We start from the raw sequence: 25,611 nt of genomic DNA on the forward strand, positions 1-25,611 counted from the left end.
TTCTTGAATTAACTCGTAATGCAAATGGGATATCTATATTTCGTATCATATATATACACATATAGTTATAATTTTCATGCCATCAAGGATTTTTTTTTTTTTTTTTTTTTTGGTCACTATACAACCAATGTTCTTTTTATTTTTCATTTGTTGAGGGGTAAAATTATAAATTAGGTATATCTTAATAACAATTTATCGGTTGTAAGTAGGTTGCAACTTTCAACTAGTGACTAGTTGCTTTATGGGAGTATTTGCAAAAGATAAAGTAAAAGAAGTTACCCTATAAGATACAGAATGTGCAAAAAAAAAAAAAAAAAAAGGACATTTTTTTCAAAGACTGAAATACCAAAAATGTTCTAAAAGAACATAAGAAATTTTTTTAAAAAAAAAAAAAACTTATTTCCCCAGTTATTAAGGGTATTTTTAAATTTTTATAAAATATTAATCAAAATTGACGAACAAGGACAATTTCTTACAAAATTGTAAATTTTAAAAATTTATATGCACACACTAAATAGCAAGCATCTAACACTCCATTTAGAGTGGGAAATTTTGATTTAAAAATACAAAAGGAAGGCAGTGATACAGACAAGGGATGAAAATGTGGTGGAGGTTGGCGATGCTGGTTGTGATAGAGAGGTACGGTGGTGTGGCGAGGTGGACCAGGATATTTGGGTCAATTCGTTAGTAGTACATTTGTCATTTCATGATAAATTTAAAATTATATTTACCAAAGCTATTGTTAAACACACATGCCAAAATTACGAGAGAGATCAAAGTAACAAGATTCAAACATTTCATTTCATTCATATTTAATTTAACAAAACCTCGATCTAATTTATTTATTTAATTAATTATTATTATTAGTTTTTGGATGGACTCTAGCCATGAAGCTGCAACACTAGCTCATGGAGGGTCCCAAGTCTAGTAACATCAAGCAACTGCCAAAATTAATGGCCCCATTTTGAGCTGGACCTTTTTAATGCCCTCATATCAAATGGTGTCCATTTAGAGAAAGAGTATACAACCTCATTTGTTACCCACTTTAATGGTAGTACCCAATTCAATCACTCTCCATTGTTTTTTTTTGGTCATTAATGACTCAGTGAGTGAGTGATCCAAGAGGCCAGAAGAGCACATGGACATGAGACCCTAGCTTAAACCTTTGACTAGGTTGAAGAAACCAAAGCCCCAACAAAGCATCACAATTGGATTTGTTTTATGTTCACTATCTGAGCATATGTGGTTACAAAAAGTGGTGGTTTAATTTAGTGGATGGATGTGTATTAAGGGCGTGTTTGGTACATATACAATATAGTAGAGTAATAAAAATGAAACATGGACTGAGACATTGGAGTAAGTACCAAAGAACAGAAGCAAGTGACAGTATTAAACTTGAAAAAGCATTTTAGGTTGAACTGCGTGCGCACGTGCATACACGTGTGTGTGTGTGAATGTGTAGGAACTCACGCTTGCATATGCACACGTGCATACATGTGTAAATGCATGTGTGTGTGTAATATGGTGTGTGTGTGTGTGACGGACAGAGAGTCAAACTGCAGCTTATCCAGTCATCCCAGACTTCTCAGTATCACCTCAGAGAGGAACCAATCATAGTACGAAATCTGTAGTCTTAAGCAACCCATCAATGGCTGTAACATTTAAAGAATAACTACAATATAACACTGGAAGGAAGTTAGGGTTTATTTGATTTAGTTTTTAAAAATAGTTTTCAAGAATTTTTAAAATTAAAAAAAATTATTTTTACAAAAATTATAAAAGAAAGTTTAATAGGACACTCTTGTTTTTATTATTTATATATATTTTTAATTAATTGAAATTTCAAAAAATTAACTAAACTAATTTTTGATTACCAGAAAACAAAATGCTGTTATCAAAGTTCTTTAAATCTTTGTAAAAATTGAGTATTATAAATGTACTTTTTTTATAAAGTATTTTAAATATGAAACCAGAATAGAAACCATTTTAATGATGAATGCGCGTTAGTCTTGATGGTATAAGTTCTTCTCATTTAAAGAGAGGTTGAATGTGTATGCGTTTGCTTTTCAATTTACTGTCAAATCATGAAAGAAAAGATAATGAGCATTTTTATTGTGTATGTATTGTGTGTATATATATAATAAATTATATATATACAAGTTCTTCGCGTTTAAATTAGAGTTGAATGTGACTGTGTATGCCTTTACTTTTTCATTACTGTTAAATTGTAAAAGAAAATATAATGAGCATTTTCACTGTGTATGTATTGCGTGTGTATATATATAAATTATATATATATAGAGAGAGAAAATGAGTGAGCACAGCATTGCTGCAAACGGGATAGGTGTCCAAATGCTGGGAAAGCAAAGATAGACGTGTACCTAGTTTTGTTAAGAACGTACACACTGCCTCGCTGTCCACCATGTGAATGCACCCTCCTCTCTCTCTCTCTCTCTCTCTCTCTCTCTCGCCCACATGCATTACCCCCAACCTCACTCGCCATTTTGATTCATTTCACATAGTAGATGATACAACCCCAAACGGAGTGAGAGTCCCAGACAAAACCACTCCACAATATCACTCTCATTTCCTTTGTTCTTTTTCTACTTCTAACCCCACTCTTCCATAACTCTTCCATATCCATATCCTACTAACTCATCATCACACTAAATATACACACACAAACACACCCTACACTTTAGAGAGGACTGTATATACCTTGAATCAATCTATTTATCTTTTTCTCGTGCTGCCACGATTCACTGAGATTGAGCCTTCGTGTCTATATATATATATATATATTAACACCTTGTTTCTTGATAAAACAAAAGCCTAAACAATGAATGGTGTGTTAGGTCATTCAGAATGCAATAGTGGGTGTGAGTCTGGTTGGACTCTTTATTTGGAGCACTCTTGCATTCATCCATACACTTCACACAGTAGAGGCAATGAGTTTGTCAATGAAAGGGGTGTTTATACTCGTGAAGAGAAGAGATACAAAGGTGAAGATGAGGATGAGGAAGAGGACTTGTCCATGGTTTCTGATGCATCTTCTGGTCCTCCCCATTTCCATGAAGAGGAAGATTATCGCGGCGTCGAAGGCGATAACATTGGCAAAAGGCAAAAAAACATTGGCAAAAGGCAAAAAATCAAAGAACACCCTTCTTTCCTTGATGACACTGCTAGCTCTCCTATCTTCAACTTGTCCAGTGTAAGTGAACAATGTGAGATAGGCATATTTCTTGATTCTATATATATATATATATATATATATATATATATATATATATATATATATATTTCAACAGCTCTTTGATGGGTTGAATGGATTTGACAGAACAATTTCACAGTCACCAACAACCAAGCTTCAATGGACAGCATCTTAGATTTTTCACAAGGCTACTCTGCAACTCATTTTGAGGTATTTGGTCTAATTCTTTGTGGGTTTTATTTAATATGATCAATTCTTTCCTCTGAAGTACCAATGAATTCTCTTGCAGGATAGATCTGCATTCCATGGTCACTTTGGTTTCTTTCAGCCTTCTCAAAAATCAATTGTAACAAAACCAGTTAAGTTGCTCTTAATTTGATTCTTCTTATGCTAATAAAACATAATGCATATATGTTTTTTACAGTTCAAATTTCATAGTTTAAAGGCTTAAGCAATCAAACACTGTTGGAATATTGTCTTCTCTTGTGTTTATTTTTCAAATCTTACCTTTTTACAGGTGATTTGAAGGGAAGAGTTGGGAATGAGAGAGGAGGTGATCTCCCCTACCACTTCTGCTCCTATGTGTGCTATTGTGCAGAAGTTGCCGTTAGTTACTTTGAACTCTCGAATGGTTTGCAAACTCCGAATGCAGCCCAATACAAAACAAAAGGAAATGGATGTCAAATTGGATTATGTTCCTTTTCTTTTATTTTATTTTTTCTTTTTTTATGTCAATGAAGTACGAAACAACCTGAGAGCAAAAGTGGGAAATAAATTGCATGTTTTTCACTCTTTGATTTCCTTGTCAATGAGCAAATTGTTACATATGAGCTATGAGTATTTTGGGCAGTCTCTGTGTAACCATGACCATTTATGTTCAAGCCTTGAAATTCATGAAATCTTCTTGCAAAATTTATTTTAGTACTTGAGATCCCCAAAATTTGTCCAGCTAACCACATCACACAAATAAATTATATATTAGGGCTGCAAAAGAAACTATTTTTGTCACAAGATTCTCTTATAGTACTCTTAACATGTCTTAGATAAGAATTACTCTCTTTCATATTTTAGAGAGATAAAGAGCAATGAATGTCATCGACCAAACCTAAAGCATTTAAAAAATGAGATAGTGAGACTATCAATGATTCTTCAATGCCCAACTCCTAAGGACAGTAGGGCATCAGAATTTGGCTGTTTGCTATAAATATGATCCACATACAGGTTAAATATAAGTATTGATTAAGTGGGATCGTTCCTTCCAAATCTATAATGAAAATCTCTCTATTTGTAGAAGTTTTTTTTTTTTTTTTGGAATTTTTTTTGTAGAAGTTGAATATATATATATATATATATATATATATATATATATATATATATATATATATATATATTTGATTAAGGCTTTTGACTCAAATGCATGTGGACTAGACTTCAATGTCTCTTGGTGTCCAGACATGGCTCTATCCAGATTGTTTTGGTTTCTCACAATAAATCAAAGTTTAGGTTTGCATGATGCAAGTGCAATGTGTAGTCAGATAAAGAGGACAAAGATGAGGAGGAAATGCCAAAACTGATATTGTAATACTGCATATGCATCCTCATGACTCTCTTTTAAGTCCAGAGATCCTGCCTGAGATCTTCACCTATTTGCAACATGCCCCTATTAATTTAGGGAGAATTGCATTAAGTCCCCCTTGACTTGTAGCATTTTGCAATAAACTCCCTTTTTAATTTTTTTATTTATTAAAAAACCTCCCTTCAACTAAGAGGGAATTACTTTTTGACTCATTGTCAAAAATACCCACAACGGGGTTTTATGCAATTAACTCAATTATATATAATGCATAAACTCCCTCGTAAATAATAATATTATATATATTTATATTATATTATATATAATTGATCGAATTGAATAAATATCCTTGATTTGGTAAGCAAGTGTTTTAGTAAAAATTAATCCCCTCAATAGTTAAAGGGGATTTTTTTGGTAAAAAAAAATATTAAAAGAAATTTACAGTAAAAACAGGTAAAAGAGGATTTTATGCAATTTACCCATTAATTTAATATGGTCTCATGAAGGATCATATTATTTAAACAACTAAAATATTATTTGTGTTGGGATTGTTGCCCCCTTCAAACCTGTATGTTTAAAAAAGCTGTCATTGGATTTGATGTCACACACAATTATTTTGTTCTTCCTTGATTTCTTTATGCACTTAGTCCTCCTTCAAATTCCAATCTAAAAAAAAAAATTGTGGTGTCCTTTGAATGAGATGTAAAAAGAAAAGGAGAATTTAGAATGTTAAAATTATTAGATCCACCCACCTGTCCTTTTAGCAACCACAATTCTAAGATGCAGTAAATGGGAGTCTTCCATGTAGTAAATAATAATAATAATAATAATAATAATAAAACAATGTGTAAATGTTTGAGAGAAAAACTGAAGACAATGAAAACAATGTGTGTGTGTGTGTGTAAATGATGGTTGGGGTTTGCTTCACTGCAGTCCATCATGTTGGATAAGAATGTAAGGAGTATGGGGGAAACCATTTTTGTTGTACCAACAACCACCAAAACAAAGCTCTCAATCCCCTGTAACACACAAGGGAAGGGAGGGACTTTGTAGTTACTCATTAAATTAATTTCACTACCTGAATCCCAATTGAATACTCACCTAGGAGTGTCCCCATTTCTCAAGACAACAGTCTCCTCATATGCATGTGGTATAAATCAGCCTGTGAAGTGCTGTCAGGATCCATTCAGATTTGACCTAAAAATCACACCAATCCAATAGAATACTTCCAACAGAGCATACTGATTCTAAGGAGAGATCACATCTAAACATGACCTTCATTTACCTGACTGATTGAATGTCCATCTTGCAAGCAAGAAATGAAATGTAGGATATTTTATAAAATATGTGGACTTAGGTAAATTATTATATTTTGGTTTGTGAAAAACTATATTAGTTGGAATGTTTGAAGGTATAAAAATGGTACCGAACGAGCTCATTATTAATTGTGATCACTAAAGTCTATTTAGCTTGGTGAACTATATCTATTTGGGATTTTGTACGGTTAGCATGGAGGATTAAAATCCTCTACTGCGCTACAGTGTATATGTTTCAGCCAATAAGAAGAATTAGTGGTACAACTTACCAAAATGTAGGGACATTTAGCCTTGCATCCCAACATTTTTGTAATGTGCATTCTAACGTTCTCCTCACTGACCGAGACAAATGTAATGTAACATAGTAGAGGATTTTGATCCATAGTATGGAGAGGATATTGTGTGAGCCGGATATACTGCGTCATTAGTATGCCCACCAATGAAGATGCAAATGGAAATTGAAAAAAGTTATAAAGATATAACATGGAATGATATTTTAGCTCATTATATCAATAAAAATCTAAAGTTACAAAGATATAACATGGAATGATATTTTAGCTCATTATATCAATTACAATCTAAAGCACAAATTATACTTTATAGCACCAAGGTTCAGATAAACTTCTCAGTTTCCTTCCTCTACAAAGAAAGAAGAAAATAGCACAAACAAATTTATAAAGATCACAGCAATCAATTAAAATCTACTGCAATGGTAATTATTAAGACAGTACCGAAGTGTATGTATAACAAGAAGGCTCATCACTTGAGGAATTCCACCACCCACCTCTAGTATCATGTTTCTTTTTTCTTGAAGACAAAACAGAATTGATCATGTCATGAGCTAAGGCTTGTCAAAATTGATTGTTCGATGGCTATGTTCGGGTGTATGGAATTCAACTAAAATTTTTCCCGATGGAAGCTGTCTTTGAAACACATCTACCAATAAAACGTTCAATAAAAATATAAAATAATAAGGATGACTGTGAAACTTTTATAGTTAAATATGGATGATATAGAGGGCTCATGACTCTTATCACGAGGCGTTAGAGGTGAAATGACAATAGATGGAAGCCAAACAAATGTACAAAAAAAGAATATATGAAACATGATCCCTCTGTAAAACTGAAATATCTGCCATACCATTCCTCTGTTTTCGTACAAAAATTTTTGTTTGTAGTAAAATTTTAACTTCCTAACTGCAAATCACTTAATATTTTAACTTCCTAATTGCTGACAAGATTATAATTTCTGTTTCAACAATTATAGTGTCATTAATTAGAAATCCCTTTGATTTGTCCAAAAGAAAACTCAACGGCACGAAGGCTGTGTAACCCCATTCCTTGACAGAGGCACAGAACCAGCAATTTGCTGCAAAAGATTAAAATGGAAAACAAAAAAAAAATGGATTTTGGTTCAAGTTTAACAAAATAAAAATCACAAATAAAGACAAAGCTCAAATTAGTTGCAAGTTTAATCTTTTTCATGGACAGACACTCCCCTTTGCCAGCATATTTAATGACAAAAACCTCTGCTCCAAATACATAACAATCATCTACAAGGTAACCGTTCAAAGCATCCTAGAATGCATTGAGCCAAAGAAATTGGTTAAAACCACATTCAGTCTTCAACCCATGAAGGCGCGTTACTCTTTCAGCATCTACGTACAAATGTGTTTGTGTATAACTATATATGCTACATAGTTATAGGAGATTTGGAGAAAGTGTAATGAAGAAACTCTGTACCTTCTATGGCTAAATACTTATTATGTATATGATCAAAGACAGAATAATTTAAAGTTTACATTAATCTCCCAACCCGAAGGAAGATTATCTGTTTAAGATATTAGTAGGTATAGAGAAATATGTTCTTTCTCGTTTCTTTTCTTATTTCCATTTGGACAAAAAGATAATTTCCTGAAAACACGAAACGATTTACATATTATAAACTTATTTATGGAGTAGAGAACACGGAACAAATTTGAGTGTAGAGAAATTAAACTTCACACATACCATTTATAGCCGCTAGCCTCAAAATCATCTGATTCCTACTATTCAATCTTTGATTCCAAAAGTACTGAGAAAGACTCTATCTTGAATATGTAGTGCGCTGGTCGTAAATCTCTTAAAGATCTTGATACGTCAGCTGGTAATAGGAAAAACAAAGTGAATTACTTGACCTACATGTTTTGATTTATCGTCTTTACTAAATATAAGAAAGTGGAGGGTCCTACTTCCTTATATTTTGTATACATGATCAATCAAAACTTATAGGTCAGACAATTCACTTTAAATAATCGGTGTGAGAATCATTTTCTAAAGGATAAAAGATTATACTCCCTTTCATCTTAAGTGTTTATCTTAATAGCTACTACATCAGTCAATACAAACACCCTATCAACAATTATATCATTTTTCAAATCAAAATTGTAATCAATGGAAGCCAAAAGTCTTGCATCAAAAAGTTGCATGTTTCAATAATTACTCACTTTGCAATACTAAAAGTTCATCTGGAACACTAACAACCCTTTTGAACTTGATAACTCCTCAAAGTTTCAATTTGCTTTTCCAACTTCTTTTACAAATTGTTTTCACTAAATTCTCATAAAATTTGTATATATAAAATTTTAGATAATGCCCCTTTGGCTTTGATTATTTATTTATACATATTTTTTAATTATTTCTTTCTTTCTTTCTCTTCCTTCTTAACTCTCTCTCTCACTCACATACACAAACACCATGGTGACACTATTTCTTTATTTTATTTTTATATAAATTTATTTTTATAAAATTTTACATAATGCCCCTCTGATTATTTATTTATTTATAAATATTTTTAATTATTTCTTTTCTTCTTTATTTTTTTTATTCCCTTCAAATAAATTTGCACAACTTTTCTTCAATCAAACTCTATTTTTTTCTCTTTTAAAATTCTCATTTTTTCCCTTCTATATTCTTCTTATACTCATGTATGATATATGTGCAGCAAGTTTTTTATTTTTTTTATTTTTAATTCTCGTTTTCTGTTTCTGTTTCACATGGCAAATTGATGAAAAAGGTAAATAAGTAATGATTCTCCTAATGTTTCATTGTTCAAAGGCTCGAGCAATCAACACTAGTGTCTCCTCTTGTACTTAATTTGGAAGGAACAGTTGGGAATGAGAGTTGGAGGTGATCTCCCCTAGCACTTCTGTTGCTATTTGTGCTCTTGTGTGCGTTATTAGGCACTTTGGATTTTCGGATGGTTTGCAAACTCCGAATCTAAGCAATCACAAAAACAAAAGAAATTAGATCTCAAATTGGTTTTTGTTCCTTTATTTATTTATGTTTTTTATTTTTATTTTTGTTGTCAATGAAGTAGGAAACAACGTTGGAGCAAAAGTAGGAAATAAATTTCCTGTTTTTCAATATTTGATTTCCTTGTCAAAACAATAGCTACATATGAGTTGTGAGCATTTTGGATAGTCTCTGTGTAACCATGACCATGAGGACCATGAGGTCCATGATCAAGCCTTGAAATTCATGGAATCCCCAATATTTGTCCAGTTAAATACATAACAAAAAATAAATTGTTATCAGAATTTGGCTGTTTGCTATAGATATGATCCATAAACAGGGTTAAACATAAGCACTGGTTAAGTGGGATTTTTCCAAATCTATATTGAAAATCTCTCTATCTGTACAAGTAGGGGGGGAAAAAAAAATTAAAATTAAATATTGATTAAGGCTTTGACTATAATGAGGATTAGACTTCAATGTCTCTTACTGTACAGACAAGGCCATCTATCCAGATTGTCTTAGTAATCAAAGTTTAGGTTTACATGATGCAAGTTTAATTTGTGTTGGGTAATCAGATAAGAGGACAGAGATGAGGAAATGCCAAAACTGATGTTGGAATATTGCATATTGTTTAAATGATTAAAGTATTATTTGTGTTGGGATTTGATGCCACACACAATTATTTGTTCTTGATTTCTTTATGCTCTTAATTCTCATTCAAATTCCAATCTAATAAAAAAAATGTGGTTTTCTTTGAATGCATTTTTTTTTTTTTTTTTAAAAAAGGAAACTTTAAAGAATTTAGCATGTTAAAATTATTTTACCCAAAGTAGCATGGGAAGAAACATCTTCAATATTTTACCAACCACTACCAAAGCACAAGACAACAGTCTCCTCATACAAAATTGCATATGGCTTGTAGTTATTACCTTTTTAGTGGGGTGATCTCCGCACTCCGTTCAGTGCACAGAAGAGGATCCAAGTTCATAAACATACACAGCGTGAGGTGTTAACAAGATCCATTAAGATTTGACCTTAGATCACACCAATCTATGGTTCTAAGAAACATGACCAACATGACCAGCATTTATCTTTATTCACAAGAAATAATGTATTTCATCTGCTTTTTGTTAGTATAAAATGCTTGACTGCATGAATAAGTTAAGTAAATTGTTTGAAATGCTTGAAGGTACATAAAATTGACCGGATAAGCTCATTATTAACTTTGATCACTGAAGTCTAATTCAGTTTGGTGCATCATATCTACACTAGATTACATATGATTAGTATGGGATTTCCAAACAAGTGTTGACAATTTTTGTAGCAATCAATTTTTATTTTTTATTTATTTATTTATTTTATTTTTTGTAATTACATAAAGTATATCCAACTATATAGGGTTGGTCCCTACTCTCACTAGTCTTTCCATCAGGCTTAGCAATATAAGACAGAGTAGAGTAGAAGACCCTCACAGACCAAGGCCAACATTTATTTTCATATACAGGCTTACGATTATGGCAATGAAATGTCAATGGCAATTGAAAGAAGTTTTGAAAGATATACAATCTGACACAAAATGTATAGACTTTATAGCTTCAAGGTTCATATAAACTGCTCATTATATATTCCTCATTAAATATTGGAAGAAAATAGAACAAAAACAAAACTATAGTGATCAAAGCAATCAATTAAAATCCACTGCAATGCTAAACAAAAGTGATCAGTACTAATTTACTTCGTTCGTTCTCTTTGAAGACATAATTCAACACCTTTTATGTGAAGTTCTTAACAACAGACAACATTGAAATTTCTGCTTCAATAATCACAGTATCATTCATTATGAAGCCCTTTGATTTGTCATTGAGATTACTTAAAGACATGAAGAATCCGTATCCAAAGCTCCTATTCATGGCACAGAACCAGACACTAGCTGCAAACATAAATTTTGAAGGAAAATCAACAAAAAAACAAAAATAAAAATAAAAAATTCACCGAGAAGAAGAAGAAGAAGATAAGATTCAATCCATCTACAAAAGAAAAAGCTCCAGCAGTAACAGAAGTCAATCAAATGCAGCTGAAAGTACAAAATTCTTACCTTCCCATTCATAGTGTTTATCATTGACTTGGTCCCTTATCCTTAGCTTGTATTTTGCATACAGTTTGGGAGTTAATTTTTCAGAATCAGCTACTTTCAGAAACAGAGATAGCCATTTGCCTTTTCCCTCTCCATTTCCTCTAGGATAGAGCAAAACCTTCCTAAATTCATCATAAAAATAAATAAATAATAACCCACCTTAGAAATCAAATTTCGAATTGAGAACATACTACTTTAAAGAAAATATGAAAATGTTGATCATACCAATTCCGCACTCCAATCTTAAACTCCTTGGAGCATACACATTCTTCACTTAATGCTGAGAATTTCTCAACCTTCCAGGTGTAAACTTTGTTTGTTGAAAACTTTTCCATGGATAGACAATCACCTTTGACGGGACATTTCATAACAAAAACCTCTGCTCCAAATACACAGGTGTCGTCTACGAGATACCCATTTGAAGGATTTAGGAAGTCTTTGAGAGAGAGAAATTTATCAAATCCCCATTCAGTTTTCAAACAATGGAAGCGCCTTACAGGTTCAGAATCTACATTTAGAGATATGAATCTATAATTATTGTGTCGCTATAACAGATTTCAGAATATTTAATAAAAATAATTTACCTTCGATGGTTAAGTACTTGTCGTGAATGTGATCAAAGACAAATAATTTAAAGTTCACATTAACCTCCCAACCGCAAGAAGGATTATGTGTATTGGATATTACCAGGTAAAGTGAAATGTGATCTTTCCCATTTCTTTTCGAATTCCCATTTGGATAAAAAGACAATTTCCTGAAAACCCAAAAATAAATAGATCCTAATAAGTTAGTTTTAATGTAGAAATTGGGATAAATTAAGAGCATGGAAGGAGAAAAAATAAAATAAATCCAAAAACACACCAGTTATAGCCACCGGCTTCAAAAACATCTGATTCATAATTTTCGGTTTTTGTTTCAAGAAGCAAAGAGAAAAATTCTATCTTGAAAATGAAATGCGATGGTTGGACATTACGCAATGTTCTTTTAATATCTGCAATAGAGTCAAGACATAGAAATATTTAACACCACCATAACTCATTATATATAAAATCATGCAAAGGTAAAACAAAAATAAAAATTCAATTACCAGTTGCGTCAATTTTGTTAGTTGACATTTCTTCTGCTGAATTTAAGATGAAGGATAATAGAAACGTATTGTGACTTTCTTGATGATGACTTCTGCAAGGCTTGAGGTTAGAAATAAAGGACTCAATTCTTATATATATAATATATATATATATATATATATATGCATGTAGAATTCGGATTCCCATTCAACAAGAGGAGTGCTAGCGGATAGCTAAGTACTTGTCATGTATATGATCAAACACAAACATGGTGGAAAATGGTGGTAAAGTATAAAAGATTACACTCCCTTTCATCTTAAGTGTTTATCTGAATAGCTACCACATTTGTTGATAAAAACACCCGATCAACAATTATATCGTTTTTCAAATCAAAATTGTAATCAATGGAAGCCAAAAGTCTTGCATCCATAAGTTGCATGTTTCATTAATTACTCACTTTGGAATACTAAAAGTTCATCTGGAACACTAACAACCCTTTTGAACTTGACGACTCCTCAAAATTTCAATTTGCTTTTCCAACTTCTTTAACAAATTGTTTTCACTAAATTCTCATAAAACAATGCTAAAAAGAACAGAAGATTTATCAACATTCCTTAGATAATTGTAAGAGTCAAAGAGAATCCACATTCTATTGAGAGAACTGGCATCCATAATGGAGTTTATGGAATTTAAGACCTTCAAGACAGAAATCCACAGGAGCACAATTCAACCTGATTACGCAACAATAATGAATGAAAAGATGGAATGACGAAGCAGAAGTTATGAATGTTCGTGAATGAGCAATAAACAACTTTGAGTCCACAAAGTTAAGAGTAAAAGAACTTTGAAATACTATTGATGATTAATGAGTGTGTAAATCTGTTCTTGCTCATATACTGGATATTATATTTTCATAGGACTGTGCTACTCTCACATTGCTCTTTCTACAATGTTTGAGTGCATGTATAGAAACAAATGGTATTATATAGTATATATATATTAGTAAATATTTTTTAAATCATGTAAAGTAAAGGTATATTAATAGGGCTGATTACGGTTCGGTTCGGGGATAAAGTTTAATCCAATCCGATCCCCACGGATTGGTGAAATTTGTAACCGAACCGATCCGTGAAGACCTTCAATCCGAATCAAACCGAACCGTGAAATAACGGATCGGATTGGTTCGATTTCCACGGATTGGACTTTTCAAACAGCCCAATATGATTACACTTTATGACTCATTAAAATTTCAAATTAGTAATTAAAAACCTGTAACTAACTTTTTAACATATATCACCACAAACTTAAATTACCTAATAACAAAATAGAGTTGTAAATCATCCAAAAGTGAAAAGTCTTAAATAATGAATTAAAAAAATAAATAAAAATACACTAAGTATATTGTGTGTGTGTATATATATATATATATAATTAAGATAACGGATCGGATTGGTTCGGTTAACGGATCAGATCGATTTTTCTAGGGCCAATCCGTTAACCGAACCGCGAATAACGAAATGCTATTTTTTTAAACCATCATCGAATTATGAGATCTGAAAACCGAACCGAACTACACGGATCGGATTGATTCGGACCGGATTGACGGATTATTTGCTCACTCCTAGGTGTGTGTGTGTGTGTGTATATATATATATATATATATATATATATAAAGAGATAACTTTGCAGCTATGGATAAATTAGGGCCTGCTTGGTTTGTTACTCCAAAAAAATGTTCCAAAGCAGGTTTTTTTTTTTAAACCATTATCATAAATTCCAATTCAAATTTCAAAATACAAGATCACCCGTTTCTAAAGTACCCCACAACACTAGACTTTATAATCACATTTTTTTATTTTTTTGTACATCAAATAATTCTATAATTTGGTCTCTATCAAGATTCATAATTCGTTTTTCTAACCCAACAAGTGTAATGAATATAAGCCCAAAATTCGTAAATTAGTTTCTTACCTTGGAATATTGTCGAAATTGCTTTGGGAAGCTATGAAAATTCACGAACCAACAATAAATCAAATTTGAATCCACGAAGTATAAGCCAAGAGAAGTCTGAAAAATATTAATAATCAATTAGGTATTTATAATAAACAAAACCTAATTATTGCATTAGGAAACCTAAACCCCAATAAGGAAAGTGACAGCATAAGCTGAATAAGGAAACCTAACCACATAAGGAGATACAGTCCTGCATCAAAATACTAACAGCTAGGCCTTTTGTAACAACTTGTTTTCTCTTAATAATTAATTTATACAAAAACGTAACTAATTTATGATTTATTTTCCTGTATTAACAAAAAGGGTAATAAAATACTCCGTACAAGACCACAACACCTAGAGAGACAGATACAGAGAGGGGGAGAGAGAAAGTATGAAGAAAATCATAAAATTTAGGGCCTAAGACTTTGAGTAATTAGAAAAATAATAATCGACGTGAACATGAACCTTGGTTTCAAGTGACATGAATTGGCGTTTGGACTGACGATTGCTGCTATGAATCGAGGCATGGCGATGAACTTGAAGTGCTATGAAGCTCTCATTCGTGCCCATCTAGAGAGAGAAAATGTGATTGTTTTTGGCACAGATGAATGAAAGGGATACAGAGAAAGGAGAAGGGAAGGGTAGGGAATGGAAGAAATGTTGTAGATGTTTCAATTTAATTCTGTCTCACACGCACACACCATGCAGGGTCTAAATTCTTTTTTTTTTAAAATACATTTTATATATAAATTTATACGAGGACTGCTGATTGGGCACGGATGCGATTGCCCTTAGACAGTCCTAGTCTTGATTGGCTTAAAAAAAAACAACTATAATGAATGTACTGCTTCGATTTGTACGGGGCATTAAAGTCTAATTTTATAAGGTGAATTTATTCTTTTTTTTAATTGGGTTAATTTTACTACATGACATTTGTTCATATTCTCCTTACACTCTTTTTACGTTTCAATATTCTACCGACCTCTCTTGAAGTTTTGGTTTGTGTAGCAAATTGTCCCTGCCGCCAAGCAACTCACAGTGTGTTGATGTCAACATCAATAAAGTGTTAAAAAGTCAATTTTACCCTTCTAATATCTAAAATAACATTTTTAACCTCATTTCACCAATACGCAATTACAAAACTGCCCTTAATTAACTCAAGTGTACAAGAATATCCTACTTTTCACTTCAATATATATATATACATATATATATTCACATATCATTTTCTTCCTTTCACACACAAACTCATTAATTTAATTAAAAAATAAAAATTTAATTTAATTTAATTTCTTTTTAAATTTTTAATTAAATTAAAATTTTCAGTTTGCCCAGGGGTCGAGGCTTATATATTGATTATAAAATTTCATCCATAGTTGAATTTCTTACTCACTTTATGAATAAAAGATTATTACGCTATAGATATTATCCACACACTGTGTATGCATGTATCCAACCAAAGAATGATTAAATAGAGAGAAAATCTAAGCATAAACTGGCCTACCTCCACTTAAGATACTTTTTGTCCCTTGAATAATTGTGCAATGTGCATGCCACCATGTGGGTGATGTTATCCATTATATATATATATATATATACCAGAAATTCACGGTCGAGGGTTCCGGCGTCGACGATGTTGATCAACAGCGCAATGTTGGAGACACTGTAAAGGCTGGGTCCGGTCTCCCGTCGGAGCACAAGACGCTGATTTTTGCCACCGATTACGATGCCATCGAGCCTGTAATCCGACGTCTCGCCACCGAGAGACATTGATTGCGATACCATAGAGGTTGTAATCCGACACCCGCCGCCGACATCAACTTGGTCTTTAGCGTCGTCTTCCGCAATCGACTTCGCCTTCGATTCTTCGGCATCGACGTCCATTTCGGTAGTGGTGGAGGCAGAGGAGCTGACATCTGACTTCGTTTTTCTACACAGGAATGGAATCAGATTCTTGGGGTTGTGATGGTGATGGTTCGGATGGTGACAAAGTTACAGAGCTAGGCCGAATTCTTCTACAGAGCTCTGGCATGTCTATGGCCGTTTTGAATTGGGTTTCACCGAGGTGGGTTGAAAAATCTCTGCTCGCCGGACTGAACTGGGTTTGGTCGAACTTAGTTCGTTCTAGCTTTGAGAACGACTGAATCGCTGAATTGGGTATCGCATAACTGAATCACTCCGGACTGAAAAAAGAGGAATCCTTAGTTCAGTCCAAACGCCGGACTTTAACGCCGTCGAATCTACGGCCGTGTACTCACCGCCGTAACGCTGGACAAGAACGAGGTAAGCTGGATCAAAGACAACGGCGGCGAAGTTCATAGCTACCTCGACCTAGGTCAGTTCAGTTCCGTGGTCTCACTGGCGACAATGAAGAAGAAAGGGCAAAAACAAAAGAAAAAAATAAATAAATATGTGCGCGCGTGTGTGTGAGTAGAGAGAGGGAAATTTAATTTAAACTGAGGGTGTTAAAAGTGTTTTTCATTGAGTTATAAATTTTAATATATAATTCAAGGATATAGGCAAACGTCGCGCGCGCAATATATACATATACATACATATATATATATATATATATTACAAATATAAAATACAAAAGAAGAAGAATTTTTTTTTTTAATTCAAATTATACACGTTAAAGAGATGAATTTTAAGAAGTAGAAAATGAAAAGGGAAAGAAAAATGAGAAAACTTTAAAAGGAAAAATTTAAAAAATTCAATTAAGGAAGGAAAATTTAAATTTAAAGAATTTGAAGAGTAAAAGAGAAAATAAAGGGATAATTTTAGAAACCACAAAATTTAGGGGGCACCCTATAATTTTTTTCATAATATATAGAAAAAATATAAAAAATTACTACATATATTATAGAGGGCGGGCAAGGCCGGGGGCACGTGCCTCCTGCCCTTTCATTGGCTCCTACTACATATATTATAGAGGGAGGGCTCGGCCAGGGGCACGTGCCTCCTGCCCTTTCATTGGCTCCTCCCTGCATTAAACTATCTTATCTCTAAAGTTATATCATTTACAAATAATAAAAACTCAATTATACAATTTTACTTCAACTAAAATTCAGAAAGTGTGATTATTCCATCACCATTTTACTTCTCTCTCCCTCTGTCTTTACTTAAAGGGGGTTAGGATCCTCTAAGTTAAAATCACTTTACATTATCTTAAATTGAATTGTTATGATTTTAACATGTGTCATTTCACCTAAATTTAGGACTGACAATGCTCCACATAATTTAGTGATAAAAAAGATTTGAAACGACAATATTTTGAGAAAGAAAAACTATATAGATCACTTTAGGTTTCCAACTACCCATCTCTCTCTATCAGTATTCTTGGTTTTATTATTATTATTTTTTATTTTTTCATTTCATGCAATTAATTAGATTATTTGATCTCTTCACTTTTCATTGTCTTTCCTCTATTCTAATTTTTTTTGATGTTTAATTTCCCCTCACTGAACATAAAGCTAGAGAGAGGAAATAGTGGGAGACGGTTTGTAACAATGAAGAACACACTAATTTTAGGCATAAAAGACCAGAAAAAATGATTTTAGGCATAAGAGACCAGAAAAAATGAATAATTAAAGAAATTTTAGCATTTGTTAACGACGTTTCTCTGTTCATTAGTTAAGCAATTTTAGTTTTTATTTTCTATTTTTAATTTGCTGATGTGATGCATATGAGTCATAGATATGTGATAAAGGCCAAATTTCAAAGTTTTTAAAATTCAACCTAAGATAACGTAGACAAGTTTTAACTTAGAGGATCCCGATCCCTTAAACTAAACCGTTCGCTTCTATCTTTTACAAATAAACTAAAACTCTATTATAAAATTTTACTTCAAAGAAAATTTAATTCTGTAATTTACTTCAATTGAAATTTACAGTCTTTAAAATTCACATCTAAAGCATAAATAAATAATATTTAATATATAAAGGATTCATCAACATTAAGAAAAAAAAAAGAAGAAAAAGAAAAAGAAAAAGAAAAAAGAAGAAGGAAATAATGAATCCATTTAAAGAGAGAGAGAGAGAGAGAGAGATGGATGGAAGGAGGAGAAAGAATAATAGTTAATAAACAAAAGAGGGTAATTTCGTCTTACAAAATTAGATTTTTTTTTTTTTTTTTGGATGGTAAAGCAAACACACACACACTTTTTTGTCCACGTCCCGGCTCGAACCCCTTTTCTTTGAAGATGAGGTTATACCATTAGGCCAAAGGCCCTTTGGTTACAAAATTAGATTTTAATACTTCATAAAAATAGGAGCATTGTATTAATTATAGTTGCAATTAGCGGTCCTCAATTTATATTTATAAAATTTTACATAATGTCCTTTTGATTATTTATTTATAAATATTTTTTAATTATTTCTTTCTTTCTTAATTTTCTCTCACTCTCTCTCTCTACATACACGCACCATCCTGGCACTATTTCTTTATTTTATTTTATTTTTTTTATATTTAAATTTATTTTTATAAAATTTTACATAATGCCCCTATGATTATTTATTTATTTATAAATATTTTTAATTATTTCTTTTCTTCTTCATTTTTTTTTTATTCCCTTCAAATAAATTTGCACAACTTTTCTTCAATCAAATTCTAATTTTTTTTTCTTTTAAAATTCTCATTTTTTTCCCCTCCTATCTTCTTCTTGCACTCATGTCTGATATATGTGCAGAAAGTTTTTTTTTTTTTTTAACTAAAATTTTATATACTTGGAGTTTATTTGACAGTTGTTTTCTATTTCTGTTTTACATGACAAATTGGTGAAAAAAATAATTAAGTTATAATTCTCCTTATGTTTCATAGTTCAAACGCTCGAGCAATCAACACTACTGTTGAGTTGTCTCCTCTTGTACTTAATTTGAGAGGAACGGTTGGGAATGAGAGTGGGAGGTGATCTCCACTAGCACTTCTGTTGCTATTTGTACTCTCGTGTGCATTATTAGCCACTTTGAACTCTCAAATGATTTGCAAATTTCGAATTTATGCGATCACAAAAAACAAAAGAAATTAGATCTCAAATTGGTTAATGTTCCTTTTTATTTTTTTATGTTTTTTATTTTTCTTTTTATTGTCAATTAAGTAGGAAACAACCTTGGAGCAAAAGTGGGAAATAAATTTCCTGTTTTTCAATATTTGATTTCCTTGTCAATGAACAATAGCTACATATGAGTATTTTGGAAAGTCTCTGTGTAACCATGACCATGATCAAGCCTTGAAATTCATGGAATCCCCAAAATTTGTCCAGTTAAATACATAACAAAAAATAAATTATTAGGTGTGCAAAAAAATCATTTTTATCACAAGATGAAGTGAAATATCAGAGATTTATGGCACATGGTTCTCTTATATTACTGTAAACATGTTTTAGATATGAATTCTCTTTTCATATCTTCTTACTAAATTCCAGTATCATGTTAGAGAACTAAAGAGCAATGAATGTCATCAACCAACCATCCAAACTGTCAATGGTTCTTCAATGCCTAACTCCTATGTTTCAACAAAAAATGACAGTAGTGCATCATAAGCACGTCCTGGTTATGTGGGATTCTTCCAAATCTATATTGAAAATCTCTCTATCTGTACAAGTAAAAAAAAATTCTTGATTAAGGCTTTGACTATAATGAGGACTAGACTTCAATGTCTCTTACTGTACAGACAAGGCCATCTATCCAGTTTGTCTTAGTAATCAAAGTTTAGGTTTACATGATGCAAGTTTAATGGGGTGATGAGTGATCAGATAAGAGGACAGAGATGAGGAAATGCCAAAACTGATGTTGGAATATTGCATATTGTTTAAATGATTAAAGTATTATTTGTGTTGGGATTTGATGTGACACAATTAATTATTTGTTCTTGATTTCTTTATGCTCTTAATTCTCATTCAAATTCCAATCTAATAAAAAAAATGTGGTTTCGATTTCTCAAGACAACGGTGTCCTCCCTCATACAGAATTGTTATTACCTTTCTACTGGGTTTAGTACACATATGAGGATCCAAGTTCATAAGCATGGAGAACGTCGAGTGCTAACAAAATCCATTGAGATTTGACCTTAGAAGTTAGATCACACCAATCTACGGTTCTAACAGAATGAAAACGCACTTGTTAACAGGATCATATCGAAACATTACCAGTATTTATCTTTATTCACAATAAATAAGGGATTTCTCATCTGCTTTTTGCTAGTATAAAATGGTTTGACTGGATGAATAAGTTAAGGAAATTTTAACTTACTGTATCCATCCCGTAAGCAAGAGAAAAAAAAAAAAAAAGAAAAAAAAAAAAAAAACAAATTGTTTGAAATGCTTGAAGGTACATAAAATTGACCGGATAAGCTAATTATTGATTTTGATCACTAAAGTCTAATTCAGTTTGGTGCATCATATCTACACTAGATTACATATGATTAGTGTGGGATTTCCAAACTAGTGTTGACAATTTTGTAGCAATCATTTATTGTATTTTTTTTTGTAAATTGCATAAAGTATATCTAAATATATAGGGTTGGTCCCTACTCTCACTAGTCTTTCCATTAGACTTAGCAATATAAGATACAGTAGAGAGTAGAAGACCCTCACAGAATTACAAGGCCAACATTTATTTTCATACACAGGCTTATGATTATGGCAAGGTTTAAATGAAATGTCAACACCTTTTATGTGAAGTTCTTAACAACAGACAACATTGAAATTTCTGCTTCGATAATCACACTATCATTCAATCTGAAGCCCTTTGATCTGTGCAAGAGATCACTTAATGACACGAACATTCGGTGTCCCCAGTTCCTATTCATGGCACAGAACCAGTCACTAGCTGCAAACATAAATTTTGAAGGAAAATTAACAAAAAATAAATAAATAAAAAATTAACCAAGAAGAAGGAGAAGATAAGATTCAATCCATCTACAAAAGAAAAAGCTCCAGCAGTAACAGAAGTCAATCAAATGCAGCTGAGAGTACAAAATTCTTACCTTCCACTTCATGGTGTTTATCATAGACTTGGTCCCTTATCCTTAGCTTGTATTTTGCAAACAGTTTGGGAGTTAATTTTTCAGAATCAGCTACTTCCAGAAACACAGATACGCATAGAGCACAACCTTCCTACATTCATTATAAAAATAAATAATAATAACTCATCTTAGAAATCAAATTTCGAATTGAGAACATACTACTTTAAAGAAAATGTGAAAATGTGAAAATGTTGATCATACCAATTCCGCCCTCCAATCTTAAACTCCTTGGAGTATACAGGTTCTTCACTTAATGCTGAAAATCTAACCTTCCAGGTGTAAACATTCTCACTAGACAAAAACTAGTCATGGATAGACACTCGACTTTGCCGGGATATTTCATAACAAAAACCTCTGCTCCAAATACACAGTTGTCGTCTACGAGATACCCATTCCAAGGATTTTGGAAGTCTTCGTGAGAGAGAAATTTATCAAATCCACATTCAGTTTTCGAAAAATGGAAGCGCTTTACAGGTTCAGCATCTACATTTAGAGATATGAATCTATAATTATTGTGTCGCTATAGCAGATTTCAGAATATTTAATAAAAATAATTTACCTTCGATGGTTAAGTACATGTCGTGAATATGATCATAGACAAATAATTTAAAGTTCACATTAACCTCCAAACCGCATGAAGGATTATCTATTACCAAGTACAATGAAATGTGATCTTTCCCATTTCTTTTCGAATTCCCATTTGGATATAAAGACAATTTCCTGAAAAGCCAAAAATAAATAGATCCTAATAAGTTAGTTTTAATGTAGAAATCTGGATAAATTAAGAGTATGGAAGGAGAAAAAACTAAAATAAATCCGAAAACACACCAGTTATAGCCACCAGCTTCAAAAACATCTGATTCATAATTTTCAGTTTTTGTTTCAAGAAGCAAAGAGAAAGATTCTATCTTGAAAATGAAATGCGATGGTTGGACATCACGCAATGTTCTTTTAATTTCTGCAATAGAGTCAGGACAGACAAATATTCAACGCCACCAGAACTCATTATATATAAAATCATGCAAAGGTAAAACAAAAATAAAAATTCAATTACCAGCTGCGTCAATTATGTTAGTTGACATTTCTTCTGCTGAATTTAAAATGAAGGATAATAGAAACGTATTGTGACTTTCTTGATGATGATTTCTGCAAGGCTTAAGAGGTAAGAAATAAAGGACTCCATTCTTTTATATATATATATATATATATATATATATATGCATGTAGATGAATTCGGACTCCCTCAAGTTTGGCCAAATATCATATTGAATCATTTTTCGAAAATAACTATCACTAGTATTTTATAATTTGTTCCGTTTTTCACTTATACACCAAAAGTTGCTTTTCAATTGTGTTAGATACATTTTTACATGCAAAATGACATTACTACCCATTTAACTATCTGTTGACATAAGACAAATAGTTGAAATGACTTGAATACCCTTTGACCTTCATTATATAAATTTAAAATTATTCTTTATATATATATATATATTTTTCATTTTTTACACCAATCAAATTATAATTATAAATTAAAACCAACCAAATTATAATTATAAATTTATAATTATTTTTAAAAATTATTCTATATATATATTGATATATATATCTCATCACGTACACCAAAAAATATATATATTTATGGAGAAAAGAGTGAGATGAAGAGTTTTGGGGGGTGACAGAGTAATACATGAGGGCAATTTGGTTATTTCATGCTTTTGATATTTTGGATTAAAATAGATTAAAAAAATAGGGATAAAAATGTTATTTTGCACATTTTTAGACAAAATGATTTATTATATATTTTTTTTCGGTAATTAACTTTCGCAAATAATCAGCTGCTTGATTATTTGCGAAAGTTCGTGTTGTGTTTGTGCTTTTACTTGGATTTCCAACACAAGATCATCGGTTTTTTTTTCCCGATAAGTAACACAAGATTATCATTCTTTGTATAATATTAATGTATTATGTCTTTCATTCCCATAAATTATGAAATACATCTATTTCATTCTTAAGTAAAATTTATTCAAAGGTTAGAACATGCCAACTATAATGAAAAAATAAAAAATATGCTTAACTGGTAATTCAAATGCTAGAAATTCCAGTTATTGCATAAAAAATAAAATACTACCAGTACTTACCTGGTAATAGTAATACCCCTTCTTGATCTCCTCCTAGTTCTCTCTTTGGACTCTTACCTTCCATTTAGGGTGAAGAGAATTAAGTTCGATCTTCAATCTCTCTCTCTCTCCTCTTTTCTTTTACAATGTGTTTTTAGTACTACATGAAAGACTTTCATCTCAAACTGTGCCCAACATATATACATATATATATATACAATGTGTCTTAACTTCCAATAAAGGACGTTTATATATGCCACACATCAAATGGTCCCAATTGTGCTCTCAAAACTTTCATCTCAAACTGTGCCCAACATATATATACATATATATATATACACACACACATAGGTATATATATAACATATATGTATGATGTCCTAGAAGAGATGTGTGACAGATAGCAGCCTTAGGATTTGTTTGAATTTGATGTTCTTCATGTTTAAATTAATTTGTTCAGCAAAGTATATATGCTTGATAAAAGATTCTTTAGAGTCAGTTCTTTCCTTTTTCAAAAGTATATATATATGCTTTTCTTCTTCTTTTTCTTCAATACTTTTGGTATTAGTATTGCTTAGACTTGTTGATCGGGTTTCAACAAGAACTCTTGCTGAACAAATATAGAATCTCTCTTTCAAAGTGTTTAAAAGTACGAAGACATGCACGTCAATGAATAAATGACTTTTATATTTATCTTTTTTCAAAATTACTCTCACAATCTACAATTTTTATATAAAAATTAAATATTACACAACTTATGAAGGAAGACTTATTTGGCTGTTTAACCTGAAATGAAGTGCGAAGTTGTACCATTTTATTCGGCTCCCATGGTAGAGTAATTATTTATAAATAAAAAATCAGTTTCATTACATGATGAAAAGTGAAACAGAAACGAAACTTAGAAAGAAAAAAAAAAAACGAAAAAGAAAAAAAGTGTGTAGCCAGGCCATCACATATATCAATCCATTATATTTTTGGGCCATCTATATACATATGTGTGTGTGTGTGTGTGTGAAAATTAAACAGTACAAACAAGTATGACTGAATACTTGCGGAAAAAAAAAAAAGTATGATTGAATGAGCTGAGTCATGAGAACTGATATAAAGAAAATGAATAAACAAATAATAATGACCTTGATCTGTTTTGAAGGAAGATTTTAACAAGTTTATACTAGTGCAAAGTTTGTCCATTATGAATCCAGTAAGGAACTTATAACAAGTGAACTTGGTTTACACTTTACACTGCCCAAGCATTACATAATAAAAGATCCGGAATAAAAAGTTTATAATAATAAATCATTTTAACCATCAGAGGCTTCAGAGCCTATGAGAAAAGTGAAAGTGTGAAACAGTTAGGAAAAGAGAAGAAAATCTGAGCAATAGAAAATAAATAATGAGATCTTGGCTCACACTAATAGGGAAAATAAATAGAGTACCTCAATCTGACAACAATAGTAGGATCTTGGCTTGAGTCGCTTGACAGTGGGACCTTTGCTCACAAATAATTCATTGGTTCACCTGTTCAAGCCTCAAACCCAAAACTGAAACTTCTTAAGAAATTTAAAAAATTGGTTTTTAAAATAAATATAATTGTAACTAAACTTAAAAAATTGGTTTATAAAACAAATATTATTGTAATTGTACACCCTTTCTCAATGAAGTAAAAAATTAATTATAAATTTATTCAAGAGTTGATTTAAATATTTTGTAATTGTAAACTTGTTCAAAAATTGATTTATAATCTAATTTATAAATATATATACATTTAAGTTTAGTTAATTAATGAATATTGCATTTGGGGTTTAAATAATAATTAATTTAATTTAAATCCAATTCAAAAAATCAATTCAAGATGACTTTATTACAAAAGTAATAATAATAATAATAATAATAAACA

At 31.6% G+C, this 25,611-nt stretch overlaps 3 protein-coding genes across 6 annotated transcripts; 1 reads left to right on the plus strand and 2 right to left on the minus strand.

Moving 5' to 3' along the window:
• The first annotated feature begins 2,436 nt into the window (after positions 1-2,436).
• LOC132298715 (protein SOB FIVE-LIKE 5-like) lies at positions 2,437-4,008 on the plus strand. The gene is made up of 4 exons (XM_059795095.1): positions 2,437-3,211; positions 3,338-3,421; positions 3,501-3,569; positions 3,729-4,008. The coding sequence occupies exons 1-4, from the start codon at positions 2,840-2,842 to the stop codon at positions 3,735-3,737; spliced, it is 534 nt and encodes a 177-aa protein (XP_059651078.1). The 5' UTR covers positions 2,437-2,839; the 3' UTR covers positions 3,738-4,008.
• A 7,019-nt stretch (positions 4,009-11,027) lies between these two features.
• On the minus strand, positions 11,028-15,238 carry LOC132300102 (uncharacterized). Of its 2 annotated transcripts, XM_059797049.1 has the most exons (8): positions 15,037-15,238; positions 14,548-14,643; positions 12,597-12,696; positions 12,371-12,500; positions 12,094-12,263; positions 11,735-12,017; positions 11,471-11,631; positions 11,028-11,305 (listed from the first exon to the last, which is right to left on the minus strand). In XM_059797049.1, exons 1-8 carry the CDS (start codon positions 15,139-15,141, stop codon positions 11,148-11,150), a joined length of 1,203 nt encoding a protein of 400 aa, XP_059653032.1. In that variant the 5' UTR covers positions 15,142-15,238; the 3' UTR covers positions 11,028-11,147. The 2 variants fall into 2 exon arrangements, with proteins under 2 accessions (XP_059653032.1, XP_059653033.1); XM_059797050.1 differs by lacking the exon at positions 15,037-15,238 and having other exon boundaries at positions 12,597-12,688.
• A 5,616-nt stretch (positions 15,239-20,854) lies between these two features.
• LOC132300104 (ubiquitin C-terminal hydrolase 12-like) lies at positions 20,855-24,138 on the minus strand. 3 transcript variants are annotated; one of them, XM_059797052.1, is made up of 7 exons: positions 23,736-24,138; positions 22,649-22,740; positions 22,423-22,552; positions 22,154-22,314; positions 21,796-22,077; positions 21,556-21,685; positions 20,855-21,398 (listed from the first exon to the last, which is right to left on the minus strand). In XM_059797052.1, exons 2-5 carry the CDS (start codon positions 22,674-22,676, stop codon positions 21,845-21,847), a joined length of 552 nt encoding a protein of 183 aa, XP_059653035.1. In that variant the 5' UTR covers positions 22,677-22,740; positions 23,736-24,138; the 3' UTR covers positions 20,855-21,398; positions 21,556-21,685; positions 21,796-21,844. The 3 variants fall into 3 exon arrangements, with proteins under 3 accessions (XP_059653035.1, XP_059653034.1, XP_059653036.1); XM_059797051.1 differs by lacking the exon at positions 22,649-22,740; XM_059797053.1 differs by having other exon boundaries at positions 22,649-23,786.
• Positions 24,139-25,611: the final 1,473 nt, after the last annotated feature.

This window comes from Cornus florida, unplaced genomic scaffold (assembly GCF_030987335.1).
Source record: "Cornus florida cultivar Cherokee Brave unplaced genomic scaffold, ASM3098733v1 CherokeeBrave_3.0.0_Hap2_Chr03, whole genome shotgun sequence".
In the NCBI taxonomy this organism is placed as follows: Eukaryota; Viridiplantae; Streptophyta; class Magnoliopsida; order Cornales; family Cornaceae; genus Cornus; species Cornus florida.

Excerpts from the sequence above, each read along its gene's own strand:
- LOC132298715 (XM_059795095.1), top strand. The coding sequence starts at position 2,840 with ATGAATGGTGTGTTAGGTCATTCAGAATGCAATAGTGGGTGTGAGTCT. Across the intron at positions 3,212-3,337 it reads CTATCTTCAACTTGTCCAGT|AACAATTTCACAGTCACCAA; the intron begins GTAAGTGAACAA and ends TGGATTTGACAG. Across the intron at positions 3,422-3,500 it reads ACTCTGCAACTCATTTTGAG|GATAGATCTGCATTCCATGG; the intron begins GTATTTGGTCTA and ends ATTCTCTTGCAG.
- LOC132300102 (XM_059797049.1), bottom strand. The coding sequence starts at position 15,141 with ATGGGCACGAATGAGAGCTTCATAGCACTTCAAGTTCATCGCCATGCC. Across the intron at positions 14,644-15,036 it reads TCATGTCACTTGAAACCAAG|ACTTCTCTTGGCTTATACTT; the intron begins GTTCATGTTCAC and ends AATATTTTTCAG. Across the intron at positions 11,306-11,470 it reads TAAACACTATGAATGGGAAG|CTAGTGTCTGGTTCTGTGCC; the intron begins GTAAGAATTTTG and ends TTATGTTTGCAG.
- LOC132300104 (XM_059797051.1), bottom strand. The coding sequence starts at position 23,799 with ATGGAAGGTAAGAGTCCAAAGAGAGAACTAGGAGGAGATCAAGAAGGG. Across the intron at positions 22,553-23,735 it reads AGGGGTATTACTATTACCAG|AAATTAAAAGAACATTGCGT; the intron begins GTAAGTACTGGT and ends ACTCTATTGCAG. Across the intron at positions 22,078-22,153 it reads CATGTACTTAACCATCGAAG|ATGCTGAACCTGTAAAGCGC; the intron begins GTAAATTATTTT and ends CTCTAAATGTAG.